Consider the following 17,798-nt stretch of genomic DNA (forward strand, 5'->3'; position numbering starts at 1 on the left):
TCATGGAGAGCTGTTGTGACAGTTCACACAACCGGTGTGCTGCTGTGGATGGACACAGACTGGCGAATGACAGACGAGGAGGGGGAGTTTCTGTGAGCCCCTCCAGTGTAAGAGTGGTGGGGACACACGGAGCTCTGCCTTGGGACAGATGACAAGACACAAGAGCTTATGGCTTAAGTGGGGGACAGATCAGTGGATGGGCACATGTGGCTGTCTGTTACCAACAGCTGATTTGGGAAGAAGTAGTAGATGAAGCAGATGACGTCTTCTTCCAACAGCTGCAAGAAACCTCGATATGCAGGCCCTGGTCCTCATGGAGGACTTGAGCCACTGCCATATCTGTTGGAGGGACAAGACAGCCGAGCATGAGCAATCCAGGAGGTTTCTGGAATATGTCGATGACAACGGCCTGAGATGAGTGATGACCTGATGAGAAGAGGTGCTCTGCTAGACCTCATCCTTACAAACAAGGAAGAACTGGCTGGGGATGTAAAGGTTGCAGTGACCATGAGATGGTAATTAATGGGAGGGTGTAAAGGTTCCCAGTGTTCAGCATTACTGAGTACCACCGCCAGCCCCCTCAGACTGGCAGCTTGTGATTCCTCCTTGCTGGAAGGACAGTCACAGCATCCCAATGGTCTGTTCCTGGTGTTGTGTGGTGGGTGTGACTTCCCAGTAGTGCATGACTGCACCAGAACTACACAGTGGAAAGATGAATTCAGTGGACACAGGCCAAAGTGAGTGTCCCTCCAGGATCCTTGTGCAATTCAGCATTGTGAGTGGGGTGCCTTTTCCTCTGAAGGGTCTTTTTTGGACAGCTGTCAGGAGGTAAGTTGCTGAGCTCTCTGCTGTTGTTATGGCTGTCTTGGAGACTTCTGTCTTTTCACCAGTGACCCAGTGTCTTGTCCCAGGGCACTCTCTTGTGTTTGGCCCAATCCGTAGGAAAAGGGAAAGTATTGGCGCTTTCTGGATCTGACTGTGAGTTGGCACTAGCCATCTTCCATCTGTCTGAAGCAGAAAAAGCTCTTAAAGTGGGGGGCCTATTTTGTCCTAAAATTGTGTGCCTTTGAAATTCCATGCCTGCCTCCATTTCACAGCTGGGAAGTCTGATCCAGCGGTCTTTTAAGAGGGAGAAATTAAAGTCTACGCAGAACTCTACTTGCTCTTAGAATTTCATAGAATAGAATCACAGAATGGTTTGCATTGGAAGGCACCTCCAAAGATCATTCAGTCCAGCTTCCCTGCAGTGAGCAGGAACACATTCAACCAAATCAGCTTGTTCAGAGTCTCAGCCAGCCTGACCTTTAATGTTTCCAGGGATGTGGTACCTACCACCTCTCTGGGTAACCTGTTACAGTGTTTTACCACTGTCACTGTAAAATATTTCTTCCTTGTATGTAGTCTGAGTCTCCCCTCTTTTAGTTTAAAAACATTGCCCCTTGTCCTATTGGTACTGGCTCTGCTAAAAAGTCAGTTCCCAACTCTCTTCTAAGCCCTCTTTAAGAATTTAAATAAGGACTCGCCAGAAGCTTCTCTTCTCCAGGCTCAACAATCACAACTCTCAGCCTTTTTTCACAGAACAGGTGCTCCAGCCCTCTGATCATTTTTACGGCTCTTCTCTGGACCTTTTCCAACAGGTACATGCCTTTCTTGTGCTGAAGACTACAGAGCTGGATGCGGTGTTCCAGGTGCGATCTCACCGGAGAGAGTACAGAGGCAGAGTCAACTCCCTTGCCCTGTTGGCCAAGCTTCTTTTAAGGCATCCCAGGATACTATGGGCTTTCTGGGCTGTGAGTGTATATTACCAGCTCATGTCCAGCTTTTCCAGTACTCTAAGTCCTTCTTGTCAGGGCTGCTCTTAATCCTTCATCCCCCAGACTGTTTTGATATTGGGGAGGCCCCAACACAGGTGCAGGACTTTGCACTTGGCCTTGCTGAATCTCACAAAGTTCACATGGGCTCACTTCTGAAGCTTGCCCTGTTCCCTCTGGAAAATCAGCAGCAGCACCATTCAGCTTGATGTAATTCACAAACTCACTGAGGGTGCACTCAATCCCACTGTCCCTGTCATTGATGAATATAATAAATGACACTGCTCCCAGTACAGAAGCTTGAGTGACACTGCTGGTGGTTTTCCACTAGGACGCTGATGTGAGAGCACAAAGGGTTTAAAAGAAGGAAGCAAAACCCTAATATCCTAAACGAAAGTAACGTTGAAGCAGAAAAACTCACTGCCTTTCTAAACTATTAAACTTTCTATCTACAACATGATAGAGCTTTGGGCTTCTGGTTTTGCTGGTTTACTTCTGGCTCCTGTCAAGAATGAGCTTTGGAAGCAAAGCTCTAATTTCTTCTTTCTTATATGACTATTCCTCAAGTACTCTTTTGAGAGTAGTTATAGAAAGCCTTTTACAGCATCTAAGAAAAATAACCACACAATCTCCACATGCAATGGAGAGGAGTAGATTATTCTACTGCAGAAGCATGCATTGGCACATTTCAAGTATTTTTCTTAAGATGAAAAGTAATATTACCAGTTGGATTTGACTTTTCAGTTTTCCAGTTATCAACTTAGTGGTTGTGTCTGCTGTCAGTTCTTTTTAGTTACAAAATAAGGAACATTCAAATATCATCAATTCTAAGGTATCCTTGACATTACATTGAGACTATATCACATGTCCATTCCTTTAAAATCCGCCAGATTAATGACAGAAGAAGTGATATTATTTTAGAAACTGATTTCTGTCAGATTGATCTCTATGGCGACTTTAGCATAGACAGATTTTAACCAAGGACAACCTGTGTACGGAGTGACCATCTTTTGGGCTAATACAACTTGAGAAAAGACCACACATGCTAGTTACTGACAGCACAACCAATGTTCTGAGTTTAAACTTCTGTAACATTAACAAAATCTCTACTGTTTTTTCGAACAGTTTAGAGGATAGAAAACCATCTGAGAATAAAACCATTCATCCATGTTTTAGTATTTGTTTCATTCAGACTGCCTTTGTAGTCTGCTCTTGTTAGATCCTAGCTGGCCTGAAAGTATCCCTAGCAATTTTAAGTGGGGACTTTTTTATGAGGTCTCCACTTCTTAAAACCGGCCGAATGTTGCAAAAAGTTGGCTTGCTTCTTGAAAATGGTTTGCAAGCAAGATTTTAGATCTACAGACCAGTCGTAATGTCCTAAACTCAAGTATGTTCCTTAACTAAACACACAGTATGTCGAGTCCTGCTTTCCTTACAGTAATCTGCCTAGCCATCATACAAAACAAGCTCAATTTATCAGTGAAAAATCTTGTTTAACTTTGTCATTGTCCTCCTCACAGGGAACACTTTTACTGCAACTTGATGAAAGATGGCTTCTGGGGGCACATTAACGAAAGAAGAAAGAGCTACCTGTTTGACCTTAACTAGTCATCCAGAAAAACACTTCCCAACTAATTCAAGCATACATCCACAACGTGAAAGTTATGAGGTGTCTAATACCAGTCTAATTTGTCTAACTAGCTTTGAAAAGCTCAACTATAATCACTTTTGAAGTTAGATAAAGCTTTCTCCCTCTTGTTCCAATTCTTAAATACTTGAAAATGATCCAATTACAGAAGTGAAGGCTACATACCACTACTTAGTATAAAAAGATCTCACTAAAATGCAGCAGATGCACATATCAAATTTTGCCTCCAGGGTGGCTTTCAGAACTTTTACGAAGCACCTGCCATATGTTTTACCATTTGATCTGGTTTCACCTGCTTCCCTTTAGCTTTAGGGCTCCAAATCCATTTAAATCAAGTTTCAGAGGAGCATGTAATGCTCAGTTATCTCTAAGTGGTTTTAGCAGAGTACAAAGTGGTTTAGCAACCTTTTTCATGAAGGCTGAACATCTTCCTAAGTATCTTGAGAGGGAAAGTCCCTCAAATCCACACATGCTGTCCTTGCTTGTTCCTGAAAACAGTTTGTACCTGCTTAAAGAATTACTGCCTGGCAAAAGTAGGGCCACAGAAGGACATGCTGCAAAAAGTATGTTTGCTGACAGCACCGTAGCCCCCTTTTCTCTCCTCAATCATATTAATCTAAAACCTTAGATATCTTTGATATCTTTATACTTCTAATATCTTTACCAATGATCTGGATGACGGAGTTGAGTGCTTCCTTAGTCAGTTTGCAGATGACACTAAGTTGTGCAGGAGCACTGATCTGCTCAAGCGGAGGAAGGTTCTGCAGCAGAACCTGGACAGTCTGGATCGATGGGCTGAGGCCATATGAGATTCAACAAGGCCAAGCACTGGGTCCTGTACTTCAGTCACAACAACCCTACGCAACGCTACAGGCTTGGGGAAAGAGTGACTGGAAAGCTACCTGGCAGAAAAGGACCTGGAAGTGTTGTGCTGACAGCTGGCTGAACCTGAGCCAGCAGTGTGCCCGGATGGCCAAGAAGGCCAACAGCATCCTGGCTTGTATCACCAAATGGTATGGCCAGCAGCTCTAGGAAAGGGATCATCCCACTGTACTCAGCAGTGGTGAAGCCACACCTTGAATCCTGCGTTCAGTTTTGGGTCCCTCACTACAAGAAAGACATTGAGGTCCCAGAGCGCGCGCAGGCAAGGGCAACAGAGCTGTGGATGGCTCAGGAGAACAAGTGTTATGGGGAATAGCTGAGGGAATTGGGGTTGTTTAGCCTGGAGAACAGAAGGCTGAAGGCAGACCTTATCACTCTCTACAGCAACCTGAACAGAGGTTGTAGCAAGGCAGGTGTTGGTCTCTTCCCTCAAGTAATAAGTTAGGATGAGAGGAAATGGCCTCAAGTTTCACCAGGGGAGTCTTAGATTGAACATTAGAAAAAAATTCTTCATCGAAAGAATGGTCAAGCATTGGAGCAGGCTGCCCAAGGAAGCGGTTGTGTCTTCTTCTCTGGAGGTGTTCAAAAGAACATGTAGACATGGCACTTTAAGACATGGTTTAATAAGCACAGTGGGGTCGGGCTGACGTTTGGAGTGGATGATCTTAAGAGGTCTTTTCCAACCTTAATGACTATGTGGCAGAAGTACTGAGTCAACACACAGAATCTAGTGAGCAGCTCACTCCTGACCCATATTGTACAAATAGTATTATCTGGATATGGGTGGAAGAGATCTGGCATATCATAACTGTGCCTCTGCCATGTTTATGACTTGCCATACATGGAGAAAAACAATGGCTGGCATATGAACCCCCATAACTTTGTGAGAGAAATTATCAGTGAAGCCATGCCCTGCTCTACCAGCCTCATGTCACAAGAGACAGCTGTAGCGTGATCACCCGCAAACATCAGGCTGGACTCAGCTGGCGTGCAAGGTAAGTGGCCTGGAAGCCACGTGCATGTGTCTCTGTGAGTGACACATCTGGCAGATGACTAGTGGAGGGACCAGGAGGTCCAGGATGACTGCTGGAGAGATTGTGGGGACTGATGATCCTCTGAGAGACCAAGATGGGGAGGAGTGTGTACATCTAAATATTCATACACACATACACACAGCCACTCATGCAAGTATACATACATATATTTGTGTAGCAGAATATGTATTTGTATACACACAGAAATTCCGACCAACACATCTTCACCCTGTTCAGCCACAGAGGGGACAGGATGCTCCAGTGGCTTTAGCTCTACTGGGATACCCCTAACATCATTAGACTAAAGTGTTCAAATATTTATTTTTTCCTTTGTGAATGCTTTGGTTTTAAGGAGACATTAGAATCACTCCATACCTACTGAAGTTTCTAAATCATAGCAAAGTTACTGGGCTCTACATTGACTTCTGTTTTGTGAAAATGTATTAAGAAGAAGCCATTTGTTTTAATGTCACTGTTCTATTTAAAAAACAAGTAACAATTCTTTACATGAGCCTTGAAAATGTACCATCTACTGCTGCTTTCCCTGGTCTACAGATGGATGCTGTATACGAACAAACAACATACTAAAGTGTGCGTCCTGCCCCAAATTTTCTTATCTTTTTTCCTTCTTTTGGGAAGGCTGTTTGAAGCTGTACTACCTGTAGTAGTACTTTTAATCAATCCAGTTGAAATATCTTGCTATATAATTTGTTCTCTTTAACAGTCATGAGCAGGGGAACAGCCTTAGCTGGTGAAGTATAAAAGTCCCGACACTCAGTCACTTACGTCACATCACTTGTGTCACTTAAAACACTCGAAAAAGTGAAAGTTTCTTAGATAAACTACAGCTAGTCAGTGCCTGGGCCCATAATAAGGGAGTGTGGTGGATCATAACTTAACAGTCATTGAGAGACACCAGCTTCAAATTTTAAGAAGTGAAATAAGAGCATGCTTGAGATCACGTCCATAACTGAGTGTATTATTCACTGAGCTAGATTTTTTAAAAATCCAAACAGCATTTGCACAATTATCCTATAAATTCTGTGAGAGATTTAGGCTGAAAAAAAAAATTATTTGAAATTTTGGGGTTTACAACAAGCCATGCAGCTACATTAATTAGCAAGTACCATGGTTTTCGAGTCAGTAATACAGATATTGGGGTTGAGATACTCCTAAATTGTGGTTGGCTTCATGTTCTGAAAAGTAAGAGGTTGGCTAACACCAACACCAGAAAATGTAAGAATTAACTGTATAAGAAGCAACCAGCCTGGCTCAATCCTGATGCACAGGAATATAAGCACTTATGCTGCATTATGCCTGAGGAAAAAAAGAAAAAAATAATTCTCCTGGTGTCTTCAATAAGATTTCAATCCAGCTATTTCAAAAACACTTTGAAAACACATGCTGTCTGCCCTTTAAATGGGTTGCTTATCCATGGATTGTTAACAACATGCCGTCTTCCTTCAATCACCAACTTGAGAGGAATGATCTGTTTGTCTGCGTAATGAACAGATTGTCATTTACACCGATCTCATGATATTTGTGGGAGACTGGATAAATGTGTTGGACCAAAACTTTGGACCTCAAATTGACACCGAGCATTACAAAAATAGCTATTTAATATTTTTTCATAAAGTAAAGTAAGTTAAGATTATGCAAATAATGACTGGAATGGGTGACTATTCACCACTTACTGAAATTCTGCTTACTTGAATCGGTTGAAATTTGGACATCTTTTGCTGATCCCTGTGTCAACCCATCAACATCATCATCTTCATCTGTGAAAACAGAAACATTTTAAGAAACGATTCTTGTTAATCTGAACTAGGAGAACAAAAAAAGTGTTTGTCATTTAAGGATGGTTTCCATCAAAGAAGCTAAAACATAACCTAGTCAGAAAAGCACACTTTTTTCTTCTTATGATAATAGCCCATACCATAAAAACAGCACTAGAAAACCAAACCTGCACTGACATGTAACTACAGTGAAGGCATACCTGATGTCCTCCTACTTTTAGATTTAACATTGTAACTACTGTATTTCACCCATTTCTCAAGCTGTGATGCTTGCCTATGACTGAAGTATACATAGTTTCCATGAAGTTTTAAAACCCCAAATTAGTCCAGGAATTGCAGTAACAGGTTTCTAGTCAGAAGTATGGGTGTTACATAAAAGACTTCCAAAACTAAAAAATAGATTTGCTGACACTCAAAGAGAAAGAAATTACTGCACTCCAGAAGAGGACTTGACAGCAGCTCATCAATTTCACTAGCAGCTAGGAGCTAACATGTCAGATAACAACTCAGCCTGTAAAATCACACATAAAATACTCAGAAAATATCAAAATAAAAGCTACCAACACTTACATTTGCTTCTGTAAAGATAACATCCTGACTGCTTTCTCATTCCTGACATGAATTTCCTTACAGGAAGACCTTTGCAAAAGCGATAAACTTTTCTTCTCTAAGGGGAACAGCAGTGTGCAACATAAACCAACTCAGTGTGCAGTTTGTGTAACGGTGTTCCCAGAATCATAGAATAGTATCACTACGTTGGAAAAGACTTTCGAGATCATCAAGTCCAACTGTACTTCTCCACTACTAAATCATACTCCTAAACATTCCATCTACCCATCTTTTAAATACATCACGGATGGTGATTCCCTGGGCAGCCTGTTCCAGTGCTTAATAACCCTTTCAGTGAAGAAATTTTTCCTGATGTCCAATCTGAACCTACCCTGGCTTAGCTTGAGGCCATTCCTTCTCATCCTATCACTTATCTCTTGGACAAAGAGATCAACATTCACCTCACTACAACTTCTTTTCAGGCAGTTGTAGACAGTGACAAAGTCTCCCCTCAGCCTCCTCTTCTCTAGGCTAAACAATCCCAGTTCCCTCAGACACTCCTCATAAGACTTGTTCTCCAGACCCTTCATCAGCTTCATTGCTCTTCTCTGGACACACTCCAGGACCTCAACATCTTTCTTGTAGTGAGAGGCCCAAAACTGAACACAGTATTTGAGGTGCGGCCTCAACAATACTGAGTACAGAGGCAGAACCACTTCCCTGGTCCTGCTGGCCACGCTGTTTCTCATACAAGCATTCGTACTCCCACCTACTGAATCTCCCAGTTGCTTTTGATTGGTATGCAGACAAAGCTTCCAGAAAATAAGCCGGGCAACACCTTTATAATAATCATTCCTTGCAGCTGAGAGAGAAAGCAGGAAACCAAACCACAAAACAAAAATGAGAAAAAGAAAATAAACCCAGTAAAGACAGATGTTCAGAGTAAAGAGGTACTAGGCAAGTCAGAATCCTAATGCAGGAAAACATTCCAAGAAGCAGAATCACAGCATGTCAAGAGTACTGGGCAGAAGTCCTAAACTGGAGACCAGGTAACTTGCTGAATATTTGGGTAATGATTCAACTGACTACAAGAAAGACCAGTAATGTTTCTGGGTTAGGGTTCTTAGAACATAGAAGGAAGATTGAAATACTTTTCTTATTATAGTTTACAAACAAATTAAGTTTCCAATTGGAGAGAAATTTAGACAATATAGTCTTGAAACACCTTGAAATAAATGGAAGCTGAATGCCTCTCAAATTTCACTTCAGACAAAACAAAATTAAAAAAGAATAAGCAAATACAACCATAAGAAAGAATTCCTGACTGCTCTGAACCCTCCCCTTTGGAGGGTTCCAAACCCTAAATTTGTATGGGAAGAAGCTGACATCTTTATTTTATCACTCTCTCTCCTTTAGGCTAGATAGAAGGGAAATCTACACTAAGAGCATCTTGAAACTGTTTCAACCATGTTCAATGACTTATTTTGAAACATGCTAAGACAAGAGTCAGTTGGATTAAGGGGAGGTAGCTGCTCTACCATGGCTTTCCCTGGTAGCCCAAGAGTTTTGAAAAAGCATTTAAAGCACAGAGATGTTCACTGAATGCTGGCCATGAAGCTTAGCATTTTCTCAGTGGCAAAAGGTAATCTGAACAAATGCTACCCAAGAAGTCAACCACAATGTCATCTGGCACTGCCCAACAATCAGCTTGAGAAGAGCTGCGCCTGCAGCAGTTAACTCAGGTGTTCGAGGACACTTTCCTTGGTACCACAGACCAGTCTTTTCACAACCTTCTGAAGGATGCCCTCCATCAGCTGTGGCAACAGAAGAGCACCCTCTGTGCATGCCACAATGTAAAGACATGACCCACAGAAGTGAGGACAGAAGTGCTAGTTATCCACCAACAAAGCTGAAATGCTCCGTGTTCCCTGGAAATATACCTAACATGCATGCAATCTTGAATGAGATCTGCCAACCGGAGCTGAAACCTCCTCATGGAAAAGAGGCAGCAACTCCCAGAGCAGCTGTCCCTAGCTGCTACGTGGTCACAAGAGCTTCAAACACATCCTGAAGAGTGTCAAGGAGCTGCTGGACCTATGACACGTCTTGGAAGCTTCGGCACATGCTAAGATCTGGTGTATTTCTGAACGAAAATGCAGGTCTGTTCTGTGAACATGAGTAACAAGAAGGACTACCAGGCCAGACCACTGAGCTCCCTTGATGCAGGATGGTGGGAGAACTAGCTTAAGGCAATCCCTGGCTCTGTCTTTAAGGAAGAATCTGGGCAGACAGAAGACACGTATTGTGATGGTACTCAGTGCCTTTGGCAGGGACCTGCAGACAGCTGATACCCAGCAGATGACTGTGAGCAGCAAAATTAGAGCAACAGGTCTTCAAGTAAGTCTCAACAGGATGTGAAAACAAGGAGCCACACGTGAAGGCACCAGACATGGACCTGAACATCAGTGACCTGGGTGCTAAAGTAAGTGTCATATACCATGACTGGCTAAAGAAAACTAGAACAAAACATCTTATGCACAGCAGGTACCACACCACAACTACTATTCTCAATGTCTCATGTTGACTCACAACTCGTTTTCCATCATGTAAAATAATGAAGAGACTAGAACGTGCAGCTACAACCTTGGATTCTTTACCGTAAGGTGCTCAATCTTCATTTTTCACTTAGAGGTGATTTAAAAATTAGAAAAGGAAAAAGTTTAAGCCTGACATATTAAAAGAACACACCACTGTTTAAAGTACAAACTTAGTTAACACCAGAAAAGTCACACCCAAAGAGGTTATTTAAAAGATTTGTGATTAACTTCTTTAAAAAATAATGTGACTTCATCCTCACTTAAGCCTTTAGAACACTTATAGAACACCTAACAATAGACCTGAATCAAGGTTCATAGTGAGTCTTCTAGCAAAACAAGCTCATCCAGATTGCTATTTCTAGTGTTTCTTGTGTTGGAAGCATTAAAAACTTCATGACTTGCAAGCGTGCGCTGTACTTCACCTTCCTCTACCAACAAGCAAATTCATTAAAAAGAAAAACAACTCACTGAAAACAACATTCCAACCAACAAAAGCAACATAATGCCTTCTCTCCCCCTTTTATAGCTCTCTTCCATATATGTACGTTATGCAGACCCAGGGTCAGACCACTTACACAGCAGCAAGACTTCTGCTATAGCCTCTGTACATACCCAGCTCCTTCTAGTGACCAGCTGCATTCACCAAAACCGAACCTACTTGTTCAAAGCATAAAATTCAAGAACCTGTCAGGTTGAGAAACATGCAGTTGCAAACACCTAACTCCTACAACATATACTTTGCCTATCTTTTATTTGCTTTCCTATTGTATTAAGGCACCTAATGGAAGGCTTTACAAGAACATAATAACAAAAATGTAAACTAGAAAATACTTGTTCCTAAAGAGCTGTTGAACAAACATACACTCTAGGTGGCAGCAGAACATTACCCTGCTGATTCCCCTTCAGCAAAGAAATCTTAAAAGGGCAGATGCTTAATCAAAGAGGCAAATAAAAGTATCTGTATACGTCTGATATATCTGTATATCTGCCAAATAAAAACTAACTTGTATATCAGCAAATGTTTGTAGACACGGTAACACTAATGTGCTAAGCAATTTTTTTATTTTAGGTTTTCATTTTCTGCATACTAACTATTTAAAGAACAGTTTTCAAATTTCCCTGCACCAGAAAACAGATGTTTCAGCATTCTGCAAACAGTCTGCATTATAAAATCTCTATCTTGTCCCACAAATAGCAAGGAGTTATAGCACTACCACACAGGTCAGTGAAAATCAGCAATCACATGCTTGACTGTATTACACCACTATGTTAAACATGCTCACTAATTAGTTGCTTTGAACTCCAAAGGTTTTTACCTGCTTCTGTTTGCAAATTTTCTGATATTCGAAAACAATGCAGTTTGCTGAAGTTGCGAGAAAATAATTGCACACAGCTTGGAGGAAGAATCATATTCCTCAATCTTCCAAAAGTACATTCTGGTGTGACAATTATGTAGCAAGCAGCATGAGCCTACAAATAGAAGCATCAATTAAGAACTCAGCGAGAGGCAAAGAATCCAGATTTTTTTATAATAAAATATGCATAGGAATTACAAAACTCAGGCTAAGACATGTAAAGACCTTTTGTAAATCACTTTAATTAAATGAGTGACCCTTTTACACCCTAGATTTTCATTTGTTCCATCAGTTTTTCTGTAAAATCTTAAAGAAGTCGTAACATGTGAAGAAAGTTTTGGTCCGAAACCCTGCATCTTCCATTCTATATGGCAGTTTACTGGCGGAGGTAGGAAAGGTACACTGAATAGCTTTAAAACAACAATATCTTCTTACACTGCTGTACCTGCTTGCTGATGCAGAGAGAACACTTCCTGGAGTTTTATCCAATAACATGACAGACTAGTTTCTGCCTTTATTATTCTGTGAGATCTGACATTATTGAATACACTTACTTCTGTACACGTGGCCATACAGCATATCATGTTTGTTACACTACACTCAAAGACAGCACCTCCCAGGCCAGAGGGAAATTATGAATCAGATTACAAATATAAAACACTCAATATTTTTTTAATATTGAATTATTCAAATCATACCCAAAATACTGCATAACCTCAGAATTTAACTTTAAAACAGTATTACACAGAGTACCTCATCTTCCCTTAAGTGAAAAATTAATGATTTTTATATACACTTCTCAGTTCCTACCCCATCTGGTGCTACTTTGCACTTTCATCATCTTTCAATGAGAGGTAGCATAAAGTGGATAGATCAACTGTTATCTGCATATCTGACCGTGTATCAGTATGTGAAAACTGTGGCTTTCATGAGGATTACTGAAGGGTATCAACGTGTTGCACAGGAATTAAACATGCATCATGTGAACAGAAATACACAGAAACCAATATTGACAGCTTAAAAAACCAACCAACCACACAGGTTAAGACCTGCTCCACACTGAAAGAGGAATAAGCATACAGGAATGGTAACTGTTTGACCTTGCAGAATTCATGTGATTTTAAAGAAATTCTGATTTCAAACAGGAAAAGTAACTGCAGGCTTCTAAGCAAAACCTACAACGATTAGATCCTGTTAAATTTTAAATTCCATTTGATCTACATAAAGTTTAACAATGATTTTGAGAATCGCTCATTTTAATGACTAATGGAGGGGATTTAAAAAAAATCAGAATTTCTATCTAACTCATAACATCAGAAAAGTCACATGTAAGGAGGTTATTTAAAAGGTTTGTGATTAACTTCCACTAATAATAACATAATTTTATCTTAATTCATAAAGATAGATACTTATATAAATAAGAGTATACATTAAATGCATTTATAAAGTGTATATAATTAAGAGTATACATTAAGTGTATTTATAAAGTATATTTATAAAATGCACAAACAAAGTACATTTATTTATAAGGAGTGCTTAAATAAGCATGTGCATGTCCATATGAGGTTCCCAAGAATATATGCAACAGCATAACATACCAGGATGCCGCACCATTCACATCTCATGCCAGAGAGCACCTCGGAAGAGCCACAGGTTTTTTTGCAAACTTCACAACGAGCACTTGAAGAAAGGTTTCCCTCCCTCCAGTGGTGGTGATAAGTATCCTGGAAGAAAACATCACAATTTAGTGTTACACAAAACAGATACAGAAGCATTTTCTGCCTAACTTTAAAATCAGCAATTCAAACTGCTCTGAGGGAACACCAATATAGACTAGGACATTAAGTGTTTCCTCACTACAGATATGAACATGCACAATCTTGTATTTCACCAGAAGTTGTTTATCAAACTACCAAAAAATTTATCACAGTGTTCTTTCTTCACAGTCCACCAAAACAAATATTCTTTTAAAAAGAAAATAATCCTGAAAGGCCAGTGTTATGCATGTCTTTTACAGCGAGAAGCTGGGCTATCTTGGCTCAGCCAGACTGCAGGAAGCCACAGGAACATGATAATGTTTGCCAGGGATGTAATGCAGGCAACAGATCAACATACAGAGGAATAAGTTCCATGCCAGCTTCTGCAATGCAAATTTTTTAGATAAGATGCTTGATTTTTTGGTTTGTTTTTTTTTTTACTTCTTTTTAATTAGGACATTGAATACACGGAACAGACTTCAGAGCACAGCTTCAATAAACATCGTGAATATGTCAGAAATTAAATTCATCTCACTATCTGTGATACATTCTCACGCTACACCTTTCCTTTGCCTACCAATAGGCAACAGAAGTGCTTTGGTAAGTGGCAACATGCAAAAGACGAGACCAAGACTCACCCCCCTCCCCTAGCCCATATTTTCACACCAAAAATGCATGACCACTTTCTGCTGCAGAGGCATCTGCACTTACGTGATCCTGGTGCCCATCCTGGTGACACTGCCGGCAGTCACTGCAAGCAAACAGGATACAGTCTGTGTGCACATGTAGCTCACAAACTAAAAGCGTGAAAACAAGAAAACTTCTTTAAGCTGGAAACCCCTGTGGTTTTTGCAGCTCCTCCCTCCATCCCTCCTTCATTAAATTTTCACACCATACATTCTTTCCTTCATGCTCTTTTCTGTTCAGCAAACACAGCCAATAAAAAAGGTTTATTAGCATTGTTCTGTGTGTTATTTCATTTCCTTTGCGTTGAACTGATGCAGCAAGTGTATCGAAAGGCTGAGCTAATTTTGTTCATAAGTACTTGCCATATTTCCTCCAATACAGCAAGTTAAATTTATAACAACTCTTTGGCTTACCGCAGCTTTGTCTCACAGTTTCACATGAGCTACTGCCTACTCCAATATAATCATGACTGAAGTCTACTTTGATGCAATCAAACAAAAAAAAAAAAAGCTGAACGTTACAATCATTAAGAGAAAGAGAGAAGGATCTCCTTCTGCATCAAACACCAGCAAGGGTCAAGTGTAAAGTAACAGTCTTTTTGAAGCAACACAACTCCCTTACAAACCCTTTTCCAAACTGAACAGAGCAAGCCCGCACTTCACAAGTGGATTCTAAACAGCAGACTCTATTCTGCTGGACAGCCCCTCTCTCCATCCCTGTAGCTGCCAGAAGCACAAGGAAACAAGATTCGAGGTGCATTTGAGCCCTCAGCCCCTGCAAAGGAGGAGGCACAGCTGCTAAAACAGCAGCAAGGCAGTTACATGCCCCTCCTGTCTGCAGCACAGAGCCCCATCTCGCTCACAGTCCTACGGGAGAAGCAGCAGAGGTCAAATCAGTCACTAACCCTCGCGACACACCTGCACTGGCATGAACTCACTTCGGTGTTCAAAGTTATACAACTCACGCTGAGGTCAGATCATGCAAAATGACTGGAGGACGTCATTCTCTGGGAGGTTGCAACAAGCATGTTTTACTCCGGAAATAAATCCTTTTTATTGCCAGATGATACTCAACGGATTTAACTTTAAACCTGACCACAATAACTAGGATGTTGATCTCAGAGAATATTTGTCCAAGCTATGTCTGCACATGGTAAATCATCATTTCATAGCCAGGAAAAGGAAAATAATACTTTCTTGAGAACACTATCCCAACTAAGCTTAACATTGTCTTCCAAAATACCTGTTAGATACCGTAGCCAGAAGAAGTTCTAGAGAAGCCTACAAACATTCAGGCAAGTTCATTTTTGTATAAATTACCTTCATTATTTAAAAGCTGACTGGAAGTATCAGGCCTAAGAGGAAGAAAATCCACAAATAAAAACACCACCATCTAAAATGCTATGCTGCCATGGATCAGTCATTATAAATCAATACAACTAATAAATCTCAATACCTAGCTTTATTACCGCAAGAGTCAGGAAAGTTCTCTGCAGACCTCATAGATACAGGCAGATGAAGAAGATCCTCCTAGTCGCTTTTTAAAGACTTGTGTATACAAATACGCTGGGCAGGCATCTGCTTTTTCATCGAGTTAATGAAAGTAAGAGGCAAGCACCAAATTCTTCAAATATTTTTTTTTCTGTTCTGCTCAAACAGGATATTGCTGCAAGCACATCACAAAAATTTGAAGACTGTAACCTGAAGATTAGAAGGTGGCAACTGCACATCAGTGACATTACCTGAAAGTATCCTGGAAACACTATTAAATTACATAGACAGTAATACCTTAATCACTCCCTGCACTCTAGAAAAGGCCATCAGCACTTACACTGTCTTACTCCAACCCTGCAGAAGACCATGATCTACCACTACATCAAAGCAAAGACTAACTAGGCTTATTGAGTTAATAACACGCTTTCATGTACAACTTCTCATACTGTGTGTCTTCACTGAGTTCAGGAAGTCTTACACGAAGTGTGACATGGCCCATACTCCTCTCACATTTTTCTGCATTCATAGATGTAGCAGGAATATTTTACAGTTCTGCTGATTCAGCTACCAGGCAAACTAGATGCTTTAAGACATACCCTCAGCAATGGTAAAAGTTCCAGCAGAACAAATCACAGTTTCAAGGAATTAAAGAATGAGTTGACTATTTTATCATTAATTCTGCTAACACCAGTGCACACTGCCCCTTGCTATACTCTGTAAGAACAGAGAGTGGGTTTTTCCTTTGGTTTAATTCACATCTGCTGCTTCTAACACAAACCCGAACTCAGAATTAATAAAAACATGTGTGTGTGAAGAGTGGAAGTGTCACACGAGTTAAACCTTTAAGATAGCTATCCCATTAATAAGAAAAATTTTCAGTATGTAAAGATCAAGTCAAATCCAAAGGCACACAAAAAGAAGTTTCATCTCTTATCAGCTCTTCCATAACCTTTCTTGGAAAAAAATGCAGAGCAACTCTCACCCTCATGAGTCCAGGTTCAACCGCTAACAGTAAATTCTACAGCAAAAACAGCTATCTAAACCGATCAGTAACTGTTAGCAGAATTTGCAGTCCCAAATATTATCATTTTTGCCAATGAAGTGTATGTAATTATCGCACCAGGGGGTAGAATACATGTACATTCACTTCTGAGAACAGACGCTCCACCATGCACCCAAGGCATTTAGTACTTGTCTGAAAATTCTCACTTTCCTTTCAAGAAAATTTATTCTAAGACATTAAAAGTGCAAAGTAAGTAATTTAAATTACTTTGAAAGTACATCTAATGCTGTTAATCATTTGCTTGGAAAAAGTAACTTCATCTTAGCCCTTTTTTTTATCATAATTATGGCAAAGATCCCTGGAAAAGTTCTTTAAATTTCAGTATCAGAAAAGAACATCATAACTGACAGCAAACTTACACTATTAAGCTAGTCATTAGAAGCAAGCAAAAAGGAAAAAGCTCAACATCTCCACCTGGATTTAAAAGCTCTACATCTAAGACAGCTGACCTCTAAAACAAACTCTGAAAGAATTCTTTAAGAGTTAAGGAAGAAACTGGTACATTTTAGGAACTTCAACTGCCCTTTTTAAGCTACATTTTGGAAAAGTGTCAGAGAACAAATTGTTGACTTACTGGTATTCAGAAAATGGGATACCAAACAAGTCACACCACACAAAACAAGAAAACTATTTAATATACGCAAGGAACACAATTCAGAACCTCCACTGAACAAGGAAAAAAATGTCTGAGTAAAATCTAACATTTGTTTCTTGTTTAAGAACACTTAAATGAAAATGTCTGAAAAAAAAAAATTCCCTTGCAATAGGTACAACGCTAATACAGTAGAACTAAAAAGTAAAGAAAATAAATTTAGAAGAGCTTTATCTAAAACAGATTTTCAAGAATTAAGAGGATGTAGCTAGCAAAATTTTCTTTACAAATTCTCTGCATTTAGCTCTAAGGCTTATTAAGACAGATCATCCAAAAAGACTCTGGTATCTGAAGGTCTTTGACAATCCCACCAAAACATCCAACTCAGATGTTAACCACATTAAGTGACAGATTCCCACTGGTCCGAAGAACACAGTTCAGATTTATTATGCAACACACCAAAAGCGGAAACAAAACCACTGCATTGTTGTAAGTCTAACTGCCCTAATAGAACAGACATTTCCCCTACACCAT

General features: G+C 40.2%; 1 protein-coding gene across 2 annotated transcripts in view; it reads right to left on the reverse strand.

The window, feature by feature from the left end:
* The window catches only part of DGKQ (diacylglycerol kinase theta), a 93,959-nt gene that overhangs the window by 37,743 nt on the left and 38,418 nt on the right, over window positions 1-17,798 (reverse strand). The window contains exons 4-7 of one of the 2 annotated variants that reach the window (XM_054054584.1): window positions 14,141-14,226; window positions 13,271-13,396; window positions 11,634-11,787; window positions 7,085-7,153 (exon numbers count right to left, since the gene is read on the reverse strand). In XM_054054584.1, the coding sequence (XP_053910559.1) occupies window positions 7,085-7,153; window positions 11,634-11,787; window positions 13,271-13,396; window positions 14,141-14,226 (435 nt within the window). The remainder of the gene's footprint in view (window positions 1-7,084; window positions 7,154-11,633; window positions 11,788-13,270; window positions 13,397-14,140; window positions 14,227-17,798) is intronic. The other variant, XM_054054585.1, reaches the window with a different exon arrangement.

Source organism: Cuculus canorus, chromosome Z (genome assembly GCF_017976375.1).
Source record: "Cuculus canorus isolate bCucCan1 chromosome Z, bCucCan1.pri, whole genome shotgun sequence".
In the NCBI taxonomy this organism is placed as follows: Eukaryota; Metazoa; Chordata; class Aves; order Cuculiformes; family Cuculidae; genus Cuculus; species Cuculus canorus.